The 14,478-nt window shown below is 47.5% G+C and overlaps 6 protein-coding genes across 6 annotated transcripts; 4 read left to right on the top strand and 2 right to left on the bottom strand.

The window, feature by feature from the left end:
- Nucleotides 1-52: 52 nt before the first annotated feature.
- Nucleotides 53-590, bottom strand: N7533_005319 (uncharacterized protein; the record flags this gene model as incomplete). The annotated part of the gene is made up of 2 exons (XM_057101969.1): nt 53-411; nt 503-590. The coding sequence occupies 2 exons, from the start codon at nt 588-590 to the stop codon at nt 53-55; spliced, it is 447 nt and encodes a 148-aa protein (XP_056961599.1).
- A 1,600-nt stretch (nt 591-2,190) lies between these two features.
- N7533_005318 (uncharacterized protein) lies at nt 2,191-4,199 on the top strand (the record flags this gene model as incomplete). The annotated part of the gene is made up of 6 exons (XM_057101968.1): nt 2,191-2,278; nt 2,340-2,526; nt 2,608-2,722; nt 2,795-3,043; nt 3,123-3,371; nt 3,432-4,199. 6 exons carry the CDS (start codon nt 2,191-2,193, stop codon nt 4,197-4,199), a joined length of 1,656 nt encoding a protein of 551 aa, XP_056961598.1.
- A 1,400-nt stretch (nt 4,200-5,599) lies between these two features.
- On the top strand, nt 5,600-7,189 carry N7533_005317 (uncharacterized protein; the record flags this gene model as incomplete). The annotated part of the gene is made up of 1 exon (XM_057101967.1): nt 5,600-7,189. One exon carries the CDS (start codon nt 5,600-5,602, stop codon nt 7,187-7,189), a length of 1,590 nt encoding a protein of 529 aa, XP_056961597.1.
- Nucleotides 7,190-8,643: 1,454 nt separating this feature from the next.
- N7533_005316 (uncharacterized protein) lies at nt 8,644-9,767 on the top strand (the record flags this gene model as incomplete). The annotated part of the gene is made up of 2 exons (XM_057101966.1): nt 8,644-9,107; nt 9,167-9,767. The coding sequence occupies 2 exons, from the start codon at nt 8,644-8,646 to the stop codon at nt 9,765-9,767; spliced, it is 1,065 nt and encodes a 354-aa protein (XP_056961596.1).
- A 2,842-nt stretch (nt 9,768-12,609) lies between these two features.
- Nucleotides 12,610-13,792, top strand: N7533_005315 (putative mitochondrial dicarboxylate carrier protein; the record flags this gene model as incomplete). Its single annotated transcript, XM_057101965.1, has 2 exons — nt 12,610-13,565; nt 13,744-13,792. The coding sequence occupies 2 exons, from the start codon at nt 12,610-12,612 to the stop codon at nt 13,790-13,792; spliced, it is 1,005 nt and encodes a 334-aa protein (XP_056961595.1).
- Nucleotides 13,793-14,007: 215 nt separating this feature from the next.
- N7533_005314 (uncharacterized protein) lies at nt 14,008-14,232 on the bottom strand (the record flags this gene model as incomplete). Its single annotated transcript, XM_057101964.1, has 1 exon — nt 14,008-14,232. One exon carries the CDS (start codon nt 14,230-14,232, stop codon nt 14,008-14,010), a length of 225 nt encoding a protein of 74 aa, XP_056961594.1.
- Between the last annotated feature and the right edge of the window lie 246 nt (nt 14,233-14,478).

Raw genomic sequence — 14,478 nt, 5'->3', positions numbered from 1 at the left:
TAAGGTTTTTTGCCATGGAAGTCACTAGTGCCAGTGCCAGTACCAGATAAAATCAATATAATAGAACTGCATTCTCCCCAGCACCACTTGCCTTCCACTCATTCAGCTTACTCTTAACAAGATCCGTCACAGTGTTCGCATACCCCGGCGGGGGAGGCGGGCCATTCGACTGAATCTTTGCCGGATCACTTATAACCCAAGCAATCGGTAGTGAGGAATGCCTAGCAGCAGCCTTACGGAATCCATCTATCTCCGCCATGTCATAACCCCGGCCGAAAATGACCGCCCGTGCAGGTCGGGTGTAGTCGTGCGAACCAATGTCATTGGACGCGGCAGCCTGAGGCTTCCCGCCTGCGAGGAGGGACGGAAGCTCGGCATGAATCGCCTCGCTTGTTTGGAAGAAATGAATAACTGATAACAAAAGTCTTGGGTTATTTGGGCTTGGAAAGGCTACTAATGAGGCGATCCCGAGGGGTTTTGGCTGGTGGAGACCAAGACGTACCCTCGTATTCGGGCAGGAGAGCTTCAGACACCGGCTTTCCTATTGCTGTCGTGCGGCCGCATAGAATGACTGGTAATCTCGATGTCATTATTTATGAGAGTGTAAGTGCTGCTGGTATTATTAGGATGATAGACTCGGAAGATGCGTTGGAGCTGAAATAAAGTGAAATTCACCCCGCTCAAAGAAGCGCTATTTATAAGCTCAGCCCCCACCTGGGCACTCTAACCCACTGGCACCTGAGTTAAGTAGGTAGTAACCTGGGAAGATACTATACCTAAATTTTGAGGCCTAGATACCTAGATATCCGGATACCCGAAAGATGATCTATTAATTAAAACCTGAGTGCTGCTGTAGGTTTCTTGGTACGCCATTTAGATCTAAAAATTTGGTCACCTCGCTCTACCTTGAAGCGACCTTGAAGCTGAGGCGTTGTACAATTAGTAGCTATGTGATTCGACTTTAGCGAACAAAATGAGTGAGAAATCCTAAATGTAGTGCTTATCGATAAATTGTAGAAGTTTCGATTCATGGACGGTTATTCAAAAGCGCCATTTACGCCACTAAGCTTTAATGTCTACATACTATCCCCCCCAAGTCGCACTACCCACTTAATTGAGAAATTTTTGTTTTTTTTATAGGAATTTGATAAAGCCTAATTCTCAAGAGGTAATAAATATGTAGTATTATTGGCAAGGTATCTTTTTTGGAGACGAGCGCTGCACCTAATAGTATCATGAGATAGTCAGGATCTGCTAGTAGCTTCAAAATTGATACTATTTATGTCAAAAAAATAACGTGTCCGCGAGCATAGTACCTAGGTAGCCATTGGGAACTTCAAGGAGAGGATGGATATATGAAGGCAAATTCATTTCGATTAGTAGGGTGGGGTTTCGTACACCTGTCTCGGCTTCGGCTTTCGACTTTTTCACGCCATCAATACATCTCTCGGGGAGATTATAGAAATTTCCATAGGATAACCCGGTCATGTAACGCAAGCTGCCGGAAATCTACCGGCATTATATGGTATCTGAAATGGTACGAAGAATCAGCAATTCTTTGTTGTTTTTGGGTATATTGTCTATGGCGGTGACGAAGCCCTCAGCCTAATTTCCGAAGGTGGATTCTGTTTGCCGACGTCCGCACTCCACCGGAGGAATCCAGCAACGGGAATTGGTGGAAAATAATTGCACGATCTTATCTCGCGGGAAGCTAGTGATTCTTGATTTTTGATCGTGCTATGTGCCACTTTGCGAGTCATAAGGAGGAGAAGGACCGGCATGTCGAACTAACATGATATCACGATGTGATCACGACCTTCAAGACTCGAACGATTTGCGATTTCCCGAGTATCTTGGTTTGGCCACAGGATCAATAAAGGAACGGAAATGCTAGTTGAACTCAAACAGGCTGGAAAAGAGCGGAGAAGCCAAAGACTGCACTTGTGGGGCCATCGATTTCTGGGGTTGCGGGGTATACAGTCTGCTAGATCAGAAATGACAGTGATTGAAGACTTGACAATCAATAGCCGAAATTTTCCCGACTAGATGCGACATCTCGGGGAGGGGAAATCAGAGAAATCCAATTCACATTAGGATTTCTCTTTTCTTTATAATCCGACGAGACCCCTGTTTCCCGCCAGATCATTTGCTTCAATCTTACACGTCAAAATTTAATTTTTTTCTTGCAAAATGAGGTTGGATGGCAAGGCCTTTATAGGCGTATACCTGATAGCTAGTGCCTCGGCTGCTGCTCAAATTACGAAGAATCTCTCAAAAAGTCAAACCAAGTCTCGAATTTAATGTTGGAGGTTTCTGATTGTTAACTGTGTTATCAATAGGTGCGCAGGACCTCTTCCAATGGTCTATGCATGTCAATGACATACGCTGGGACAATTCATACAAGTACATCTGGTACTCTGATCATGGCCCTTGGTCAACTCGATTCACGGCCTGGTATGCTGCCGGTCTGTTATACCGAAATCAGGGAGATGATTTGTCGAATGCTAAAGCAGCAATCGAAAACATGTAAGGCATCATCTACTTGAAAAACTCACTCAAATGAATGAAATTGACCGCAAAATGTCTCAAACTAATCAATGCTCATAGTCTCTCTTGCCAGATGACCGAAAACTACGAGTCGGCCTGGTATGGTACCTTCAAAGTTTCGCCCGATGAACCGTACCCTACTCCTGATTCCGATCTGTATCCCCCAGAAATTTACGTAAGTCTTAATATCACAATTGAAGCAATTATTCCCTGAAAATGCAGGACATCTTTTCTGACAGGTCTCAAGACTTCCTACGACCCGAATTGGAGGGAATTTATAGGGACCCAACTGGTGCAGATTGTCGAAGAATTCTCGGAGTTAATTGGGTCAACCATTGTAACTCAGATTGAAGATAGCCTGGAGCTTGCAGCTGTTGGCTCAATGCGCCGCAATGGCTCATACCCAGAAGGAGACAATTTGACACCGGGTTACTCGAATCCAGCCCTTATGCGCGCATGGTATATTGCATGGCTAGGCCACCGCCGTGACAATGATGTGAGAGAGCCTCCAAATTTCCTACCTATATTCAAGTTCTGTTGAAGCAAACGTGAAATATCCTAATTGAGGTAAAAAGACCCTTATCAGCTATGCAGATGAACAGGCAGAAACCATATTGAAGCTCTTCAAGTCAACTGGGTCAGATGTGCTATCCGAATACAACGCACCTACCTACTATGGAATGGATACATGGGCACTCGCTGGTGCTATTAAATATGGCCCACCAAGCTCCGCGATAACCAAAAACTCCAAAGTCATTTTGAAGGAACTTTGGTCAGATATTGCGGCCCATTACAATCCTTACCTTTCCGTTATGGCAGGGCCCGTAGGTTCACATTTTCATTTTGCAAGACATCACCTATACTTGACTAACAACTTGAAATAGTATGACAGAGCCTACACACGCGACATGCTCACAAACTCAGCTGTGATAGACTATTTTTGGTGGGGGCTATTTGGTTACGGCACAGGGCCTCAGCCTAATAAGCTCGAATCGGACCTTTTGTTCGACGTCTCACAAGGAGCAGCGTTGGCTTTGATTATGGACGTGGTTGCGGAACACATCTCAGAAGAGGACAATAAATGGCTCAAAGCCAAAGGGTATTGGAATGGGGAACGCATGATCACCAAAAAGATACCTGATGCCCTGGGCGACGATGCCGAAATTCGAATCGCCACTACATGGATGAGTGCATCTCTCATGATAGGAGCCCAGCAGGTCAATGAGACTGTCAATCGTGGCGATCAATATGTACCAGCTATTGTCCAATGGGCCGGTGATAGGGACCACAAACCCCATCCATACATGTCGTTTTTCTCGCTTTATCCGACCGCGTCAACAATCAACGCCGTGGCGGGACCCAACAGTCTTGAAGTCTCATATCCCAACATCACACAAGACGGTACCGATATCTTTACCTTTGTGTTAGCGCAGCTCCCACCAAGCTGGACCTTGACAAAGAAGAAGGTCGTTCGTGGTCTCGAAGACCTGCCTTGTCTCGATGTCAATGTCACCGCCGAAGGCCTGGAAAAGCTACCGGTTATCTACGGTGCAACAGTTCAAGATAATCGTGTGTATAATGTGTCCTTTGCCGTTCCATCTGGATTTGCTGGCACTCCCAAGGTATCTTTCAAATTTAATTACACTTGTTAGGAATACAGCGTTCACGTGGACGCAAATGAATATATGGGACTTTTTTCCCAACAGCCATGAGCCCCGGGGTGGTTATTAAACTAGAAGCTACGTGTAGAAACTAAAATTGATATGCATTTCCGAGATGCCCAATCTCAGTCTTGTTTGAATATTTAGTACCTAGGTATGGGATAATATAGTACTAGTACCAGAATGAAGGCTTGCAGATAATTGGTATTCATTTCAGCCGAGGGCACCTTAAAAATCCATCATGGTATTAGAGTTTAAAATTATCGTCGAGCTCTCAGCTGGTTTGATACATAATATCCAGTATCACAAGGCCTGAGCTCGGGAGCCTTCATATTTCTCCATGTACTAGGAACGCATATCACGGTAATATTGTCAGAGGGCTGATAATAAGGGGTTTCACGTTTTCAAAGAGCTCTTGGTTAAGATACCGAGAAAGTACAACATTCAGCAGAATTAAGGGAACGAAAAGGGATCTAGTGGACATCAATGAACCGAAGAATTGAAAACAAAAGTTTTTCAAAAACACACCTTGCTTATGAGACTGAGTGTCAGAATTGAGATTCAACCTCTGCCACAGCCAAGAGGAGGACCCGAGTCGGAGTGTTGGCAAAGATTGGGAGGTGGGTCCAGTTTCTTGCTTGGGATTGTATCCAATGGGTAGGATACCGAGAGCGGACAGCCAAGCAGAATGGCGTAGAGAAGATTAAGATAACGCATTTCAAGGGGCGAAGAAGAGAAATTTGGATTGAATGAGTGAGCAGATGATCGACTAAGGAAAGTCGCTTGAGTTAATATAGCCATGTCGAAATTTAGACTTCTCGCCGGCAGCTCCCGCATGTGTCCATTTATCCCGACATGTCTTGCGTGGACTTAATGTAAGGGTTGATGTAAATCAGAGACCTAGTCAAGATAGAAAAATTTCCTTATCTATGGGAATCGAATAAGAGGTCTGTACTAGCATTCTTCGCCCCATGCGAGTTATTTCAGCAGACCTGCTGAATCAACTCTATCGTAAATTTTACTCCGACAATATTGAGAATGGCTGGAATAAATATAATACGGGAATAGACCATGCAAGCAATGGGTTGCCTAACATTCTTGTCATACATCGGTCAGTGTATGAGCTCTCCAGGGCTACACGTAATCATGTGGTCCGGTAGATCGGCATGCCAGACGCGTGGGTAAACATTCATAGCTAGAGTTTTCTGCGTACTCATTGGATGAGTATATTTTCAACTCAGTAACGCTATGTACAGCCAAGATCAAAGTATGTGCATCACTCAAGGGTTAACAAGCAAATAGCAACATTTAATGTAGCAGAAGATACATTAATATTCAACTCTAGGAGTCCGAAAAAAAGAAACTTCGCTGTTCTACTGCCCTTTCTTACAATGCCGATACTTGTTCGAAAAGAGTTCGACAATTGTCGAGATGTATATCGAGAAGTAAATCCAAAATACGATCCTGAGATAACCACTCGGAATTTATGTGTGCTAGGATTGGCTTCTGGCTGGATTTTGTCCTTGCTCTGTATCGTTGGAGGTTCATTTATAATAACTTCACAAGACTGTATAGCTCCAAGTGAAGTTCAGGGAAAAGCTTTCTTGATTAGCTTTTCAGAATGGGACTTACCACCGGGTGCCAAAAATTTCCCGGGTCATCGAATCCTGCCTCTACGCCCTGGCTTATCCATTCTTTTGAATCTACTCTTGAATCTTTTCGTGACTACCATACTCGACGCGACGAATTATATTCATGACAGTACTCTCAGATGGGTGTTGCACGATGAAGGACGACTGAGATACAACTCAAATATCCGACTTTTCACTAGTTCGCGCCGCCACGGCCCCAATAGCTGGTATGCCAATGTCGTTTCGCTCCTGGGCCTAGCCCTCACTCATGGGTCCTTGTCAACTATTGTCGTCAACGTCGTTGTCATAGGGACTTGGAATGATAAAGCGAATAAATTTCAATTCACCCCCGCAGAAACTGCTGACTTCATCGATATCAATTGCTTTGCAGTCATTTTTCTGGGTGTTGGCATCTTGCTCCAAGCCTGCGTGTCTACCTGCTGTTTAATATGCAGCCGTGGAGTGAAAACATGGAGCAACAGTCTCTTGGCGATTGCGAAAGCACGCTCATACGACGAAAAACTCAATACTGAAAGTTACACATCCCCAGTGCTTCCGAATCGGGAAATTCAGAGCTCAATGCTTGACGCAGCCCCACAGGTACAATTCGTTCGTCGGCTTGTCTGGTGCTTTTCTGGACTATTCATGGCCTGGTCCCTGGGTTATGGGATTTATATCGCAGTGAAAGGCTATGATATGGATAATGTTGTTGCATGGTCCCAGGATGTGCAGCAGTATTGGCAGTTCTACGGAGGAACATGGATGGACTACGGTCGTCTACTCAAATCGACACCCTATTGGCTTGGAATAATGATACAAACAATTTTACAATCCTTCATAACCTTTGCACTGCACTGTGTGGAGCTTTTGTTCAAGATTTCTCGCGATGAGGCTTCGTGGCGCTGCCTCCAATCCACTGGTTCCGAGATTGATCCGCCGATTCTTTCCAATATTCAGTGGCAAACCATGATGATGATGACCTTCAAGGCAGTTGTTCAGTGGGCATTCGGGTATGCGTTTACAGCTGATGAGACATTCAACATCGCGCTATTACCTGCGATCGCACTCATGGGACTTTTTATTTGCTTGATGGCTGCCACTGAATACATGGTAAAGAAGAGGCCCAGGGGTACCCTTCCTGCCACATACGGAGCATTTGACCGAGTTTTGGAACTTGTTGACGAATGGGATCATAAAAGGTTGTTTTGGGGCGATAAAGGAGATCTGGGCGATGGAACAAGACTTGCTGGCACGGCTGGACGACGACTGGCAGATTTGAAGCCAGGAGCAGTCTACGGCTGCCTTGACAATCGCAAAGCCATCACTCCGCCAGAGACATCGCAAGACTAGAAATGCAAAATTTCTCTTTGAATATTGTGCTCAACCTGGGAAATGAGGTCACTGAAATTCACTTCTTAGTTTCGCACTTGCGAGGACATTCTACTACTTTGTTATTTACTCGCGTCTCGTATAATTTCTCCGGTAGGCTGAGTCTTATTCGTCTATTCGCTTGTAGGAGCTAAGCTAATAGTAGATTAAAGGGGAATTGGTGGGGCTCATTTTCCTTCGGGGCTGTGACAACAAGGCTGAGAGGGCCACAGCCCTGCCCTTTTACCCATTGCCGGGCTGACCCCCACTTTTCTTACGGAGTAGATGAATGTAGCTCACAGTTTCTTATTTTCCGAATCATATTGCCCGGCGTGATAGTATTTTCTGCATATTCAAATTGGAATATGTAGTAAAATGAAAGATGGGAGAATCAACTTGGCACTAGTCGTAGGCATGTCGAAAGCATGGTCCTGGGGTCGCTCTCAAGATAGTAGTAGCATCAGTCTTGCCAGCCTTGAAAAAGAACAAAGAATGACTATGAGCCTTGCGTAGTTTAAACTCTGGCACCTGGGCACAGATATCCCCGATGGTCTTATTTTAGAACATCACCATCGGGGCGGTGGTGACCGCCACGTTGTTTTTAGCCTCATTGGTTGAAAGGTATGATACGTTTTTACTACCCCCATATATTGTGGGGTAGCTAATTTCTTACTTTCGCTAAGACGAGCTACCTAGAATTGTATTGGAAAGATTTGAGGCTGATGGGCACCATCTTCAGCATTCACAGGGGACGCAGACGGTGACGGCCCCCAAATTAGCGGGGACGAATTTCGCACTGCAGGCCTGATACGGGAATTAAGGGCGATGATCTGCTAAACGGGCCCACAGAACTTCATCCTGGCTCGCGACTTATGCTAACCTAGTCGAGTAATCGAGTTGCTTAACGCATATATTCTTAGATTGTCGGGGTTGATCGCAGGAGAAGGACATATTATAAGAGGTCGCAAATTTCCCGAGTACTGGAATAATCAATCACATCAACTTCCAGTTCGCATCTTATCGATCTACTGAAACAACTTGAAGTTCAACTTTTATACACCTAATACTACTCGTGAGCCAAATTCCAAGGTTAATATCACCAATCATGCGTTACACATACCTTTTCTCCGCGTTTGGTGAGTTTATCCCTCGAGTTCTTTGTCGTCTGATTGGCTCTCGGTTTCCAAGGCTGTATATTCAAGTTGTTTACTGACGCATAATATAGTCGTTGGAGCGATCGCTGCCCCCCCAAGTCCAGATTCCACGAGCTGAGGTCGCTCGCTCTTCACCCGAGACAGCAACAACTACATCGTCATCATTATCGGGGAAAACCAGTGCTGTCGAGATCCCCGCCGCATGGGACAAAGTGGACTTGGACAAATGGATCAGGCTCGTGTAAGTGCGATATTTCTTTACTCACCAAAACGGAGAATCTAATGGTATTCAGCGTAAACGAGACCATCATTGAGTCAACCACCAATGCCACCGAGAAGGCCGAAAAGGAATCCCACATTGAAACTGCACTCGGTATCATGGAATGCTACTTCGATATCTCCAGCCCTGCTAGCTGCGAGAAGAACGTCCTGAAGCCATTTGCTTATTATACAAGGTTGGGCGTATACTACTCGCGCGAGTGGTACAAGAAGATCTATAACAAGTATTTCGCGCAACTCAAGCAATGGAAGACCATGGCCACATCATTCGTGACAGAATTCACCCACCACGATCTCAGCTGCAAGAAGGGCTGCAATTACTTCGCTTTTGCTAAGAAGGCATTGAAGTCGTGGAAGAGTGTCCTCTCGGGCTCTTCCTCATTGCTCGGTGGATTTAACTTCTCCTCTGCCGGTCTTTCATTCGCATCGGGAGTTGTCGCTTCTACCAAGTTGAATGTGACTGAGATGTTAGTATCACTGCAACTTTTTAAGATGAACATTCAGCTAATGTTAATCCCTTATCCAGCATCCAAAAGGAGCTCAACCAGCCCGACAACATTAAAGAGGCTCTGCGCAGCGCTGCCGGCCTTGTGAAGGATGCCTCTATTAGTGGATTCTACGCCTCTGCTATCAACGTTGCCTGGTCATTGGAAAAGGTCTTTGTTGCCAAGGCTTCCGACGAGATCGATGGCAAGAAGCCTGCCGACATGGACCTTTCGATTCTAGGTGACAATGCTCGCACCTGCGATAACAACGGAACCTGCTACTTCTTCATTGTCGCTCAGAACATCAGCAACATCTCTGGCAACTGGACTGCGGCCAAGGGTCTTGAAAAGATTCAGGAATACAACATTACCCTGCTTGAGCTTGCACAGTCTGCCACTTGGTTCCAGAAAACCTTTGATGGCTACTCAGCGAGCCCTAACGCGACTAATCTCCTGCGGTCTCTCCAGGCTAATGACACCAAGCCAAACCTGAGCTACTTTGTCAATCTGCCTGTTGTCGATTTTGACAATGTCAAGGCTACCAGCTCGAGCAAGTCATCCTCGGAAAAGACTTTCTTGACTGACCTCACTAAGGAGATCAGCTCGCTCAAGGGTTGGCCTTACGCCAAGTCGGCCAACTGAGATCTTGCAGTTGGCTAGACACGACTGGCTAGTACTAGTATGTTCCTAGAAAATGTAATTTATGATACCTGTGGATATGGCTTTGCATTGATTAGTCTAATTAGAATAAATCTTTGATTTTCTTTTTTATTATGTGGAACATTTCCAGTTCTTTCCGACTCCATTCCTACTAGTAGTACCTTATTGAAAATATGATAACCTTGGAAGCAAACTTGAAAGATTAAATTGAATACCAAGCGGAATACTCCGTGCTAGTACTAAATTCAGGTGGAGCTTTCCGACGCCATAACATCACTATCGGATCTCAACATTGACCTCCCCACCCTGCGAATGACTGCCGCGATTCCCCACCGATCCCGTCGCATACCCGCACTCTGCCATGTTACCATCCCGCTTTACCGCCGGGATACATTCCGCTCCCGAGTCCCATGCCGGAGGCTGCTCGGCAAGCCCTTGGCCCAGGAATGGATGCCGAGCATCTTTCCGCGGAAGATGGGGCAGTGGAGCTGTAGGGACCATTGGACCTTTTTTAAATGGTGCTATGGTAATCTATCTACTAGCACAGCCTATTGGTTAAGAAGGCTAAGAATTGGCGGGGCTATTTATTGAATAAAAGGCGGATTTTTCACAGTGGGTACCATCATGCGTGGATTGTACTATAGGAAAGGTGTGGTTGTTAATAAGATTTTGTTGGGATACAATGGCGGTATGTTCTTATTATTGTTGGATAAGGAATGGAATCCCGGATGCTGATAGCGCAATAGGTGTATTCCAGGCTGGCCGTCGACTGGACTTCGGAGACGGCCGCGTTGCATCTGTCACTTTAGTATCCCGGGGAACCATTCGGGCATTCGTTCGGAGAAGAGTATCTAGTTTACCCAGTACTTCAGGGTCCAGGACTGCGCATACACGGGAGAATGTAAGTAGCCTGTCAGCCTAGACCAGGCAGACCCGAGGGCTTGTGCATCAGTTGCCCAACGGATTTTCTTTGCATGTCATCGGCTCGTAGAGAGGCTGTGTGGGACCTATTGCAACATTAAGCTTCATAGCCTTGGTCAGCGCAGAAATATCCAGACAATTGCACCCAATTGCAAATATGCCTTCGAAGCCCGGACAATGTCACTATTATTCCGGACTACAGTCCTCCGCAAGAGAAGGGCTTAAAGTCGGCATAGCGGAAGCAGCACGGTCACGTCTTCGGTTATACAAGGCCCAGGTCGTTGATCTAACCAATCCGGACCAAGGACGATGGCACAGTGAGGATAGAAGGACAAAAAGTGCCGGTCCTCGGCGAAAGTATAGGAGACCGACGACTCGATCGGAGGATCCCAGGCACAGAATACCCCTGCAAGGTCAGACAGTCGGGTCCGGGGGTCCCCCACCGGCGGGCTTTTTTATTCCCGCGGGCTTTATTGGTTGAGCAGACCAGGGGAAATGGAGATCGTGATGGGATGGGAGAAGGGCGAGGCGTATTGTCGGCGGCAGTGGGGCTGATCGATTGGTTGGGACTATCACCTCCAGCTTGATATCCTCGGATAGAATGTCGGGTCGCGGGAGCGGATGAATATTAATGAGGGATAGTCGGGGTTCTGTCGCTTTGACTGCTGTGTCGCCCTCTTAAGCATGGAATAATAAATATTGTTTATTAGTTTTCTTGATAATTGCAGCAGGTTCAATTGATAGGAATGGCAGCAGGGACATGGGAGCCGAGAGTAAGCTCAACGGTTTCCCTCGGACTAACAAACAGAGTGCCCGAGCAGTTCTCGTCCCAAAGCAGACGGAGAGTGGGGACATCTGACTTTAGCTCGTGGGATGGGTCCATGACGTGGGGAACGTGCAGATGCAAGGAGTGGAGGTCGATATTAATGATCGCGAAGTGTCTGTGCCAGAATCAGTGTCACCTTCGGTGCCATGCCAGACAGAACAAGCAGCAGCAGCAGCAGCGGAAGAAGAAGAAAAGGGAGGCCCGTGACCCCACCAATGTACTTGGTACGTAGCGAGGACGTCCCCCCGCATTTCACATTCCTGAAAGCTGGCTGTACGGGGTGCAGTAGGATAAGCCGGGTTTATGATCGACACCATTGGCCCACTTGCGCATCAGGTGGGTCCTCGTTCTGGCGATTCTCGCAGATGTTGTACTGGCATCTCCACCACCGGAGAACTGGCGGCTGTCGGACGAAGGGCCAGGCCGGCTAGATGCTCGGAAGTCGCCATCGGGTGATGTGGTGGCAGTGGAGTATAGGAGAACTCAGAGTAGCGGCAGTGGCAGTCGTTGGTATTAGTTTTGGTGGGGGAATGAGAGAGTGGAGAGGTGAAGTAGACAGAGGGTGTAAAAGTAGTAGAGAGTATATAGACCAACGCAAGTCACCTGGCAGTCACCACCCCTCCCAACTTGAACTTGTACCAAGTACAAACTCAACTCGAACTCTCTCGCACAAGGAAAATCCCCCGCATCCGATTCCGATTCCTTTTCTTCTCCCCTCATTCTCTTCTCCTTTTTATCCATCTACTCTGGTCTTTTCAGTATCTCTACAACCGTTGCTTTTGCTCCTCAACTTGAACGCTTTGTTGCTGCTCTACGTCATCGGTGAGTTTCTCCCATGGTCATCAAGGTGGCTACTAAATCCGCCAAAGAGAACTGAAAGGCTAATGAGAAGGCTTTCTTTCTAGTAATTCCCCGGCTCTGGTCAGTCAAAGAACCTAGACTCCTGTTCCTTGCCATGTCTCTGCTTCTGTGTTGGCTATAGCTCAGCTGCACACAGCAACAAGCCCCATACGCACACACTACAATCCCCTTTGGCAGGAACTAATTCCACTATAGATCTGTGAAAATAATTCAATCATGGCAACCAATTCCGTTAAGGAATCCGCCAGCAAGGCGGCCAACTCCGCCAAACAAGCCTCGCAGTCCGCGATCGAGAACCCTACCCAGACGACCAGGAACATTCTGCAGAACCCCTACATGAAGCTCGCTTTGCCCTTCGTGAATGGTGGTTTGGCCGGAATGACTGCTACCGTTGCCATCCAGCCCGTTGACATGGTCAAGGTTCGTCTCCAGCTCGCTGGCGAAGGTGCTCGCACAGGACCACGTCCATCCGCACTTGGTATCACCAAGGATATCATCGCCGCGGGCAAATTCCTCGATCTGTATACCGGACTATCCGCCGGTCTCCTCCGACAAGCCGTCTACACAACCGCTCGCCTAGGATTCTTCGATACTTTTATCAAAAAGCTCAATTCGCGCGCCGATGCCGCAGGCCGTAAGGTCACTTTTGCGGAACGTGCCGCCGCAGGCCTCAGTGCCGGCGGTATCGCTGCCATGATCGGTAACCCGGCAGATCTGGCTCTGATCCGCATGCAATCAGACGGATTGAAGCCCCCGGAGGCGCGCGCCAACTACCGCTCCGTCTTCGACGCTCTCTTCCGCATCCCCAAAAATGAGGGTGTCAAGGCCCTTTGGGCCGGTGCTCTACCTACCGTTATTCGCGCCATGGCCCTCAATATGGGCCAGTTAACCTTCTTCGCCGAGTCCAAGGCCCAGCTGAAACAACACACCTCGCTCTCGACACAGACCCAGACCTTCGCAGCCTCCGCCATCGCCGGTTTCTTTGCCTCCTTCCTATCCCTTCCTTTCGACTTTATCAAGACCCGCTTGCAGAAGCAACAGAAGGATCCCAAGACGGGCAAGCTACCATACCGCGGCGTGATGGATTGCGCACGCAAGGTCGTCGCTGAGGAAGGATGGTTGCGCTTCTATCGTGGCTTCGGCACATACTATGTGCGGATCGCACCTCATGCGTTAGTTGCCCCCACCTTTTTCCAATTCGGGCGGGCGCGAAGCCCTGCCTCCATTGCTTTTTTTGTCTTGGCTTATCTTCGGCCCCACTGATTGATTGATCTCCGGGGCCGGGGCTTGCTTTTATCATATCTTGCATTTGCATTGAGTGGGATCGAATCATATGCTAACAGATTTTAGAATGGTGACCCTCATCGTGGCCGATTATCTCAACCTCATCACCAAATAGAGTCGACAAACTCACTTCTCCTACCCTAGTGGCTGTTATCCCGTGTTTCCTTATCTGCTATGCTCACAGTCGTCATGTTTCTACGTCTTTATCTGCGCGCCCACCTGATTGCTTGATTAGGCTCTGCAATGACCCTGGAAAGATATCCCGGCCCTCTTTTCCTTCCGACTTATCATCTACCACCAGCACTATCTCAGATATGAGCCCCGCTTATTTTACCCGTGGACTCTCCGAACACCACCGAACTCGGCAGCTGCAGGATTCTTTGTTGGGCGGTTGAGGAGGGCACACTCTGTTGGCTGGGAGCCCCCAACCCGTGGCTCAACTTTGACTTCATCTTCAATCCACCGGTCGCCTATCCCCGACCCCAACATAATCATCATCTCAGTCAACGGGAAAGAATTCCTCGGCAATTCTCTTCGTTCTGCTTTTCCGGACATGCTTCCATTTTTCGGGGAGCTGTCAGAATGTGGCTCGGCTTGTTGCGGTGGGGGAAGCCGGCGCGCTGCGCTGCGCTGTACTGCACTGCAGCTCCGGGTTTCTCCGCGGGAAGCTGATGACCGGACTGAACTATGGATGATAAAGAATTGTCAATCCTCACGCTTCTTTTTCTTCCCCTCTACTTTGCTTTATGTTTCCCGCTTTCCGTTCATCCTATGCCTCGTTGATTTCCTAGTTTTTACTTT

The sequence above is a fragment of the Penicillium manginii genome, assembly GCF_028828005.1.
Source record: "Penicillium manginii strain IBT 31320 chromosome Unknown utg000004l:1.0-7231830.0:1.0-7236170.0, whole genome shotgun sequence".
Classification (NCBI taxonomy): Eukaryota; Fungi; Ascomycota; class Eurotiomycetes; order Eurotiales; family Aspergillaceae; genus Penicillium; species Penicillium manginii.
Note: the sequence above shows the minus strand (reverse complement) of the source record. Positions and strands in the feature narration are given on the sequence as shown.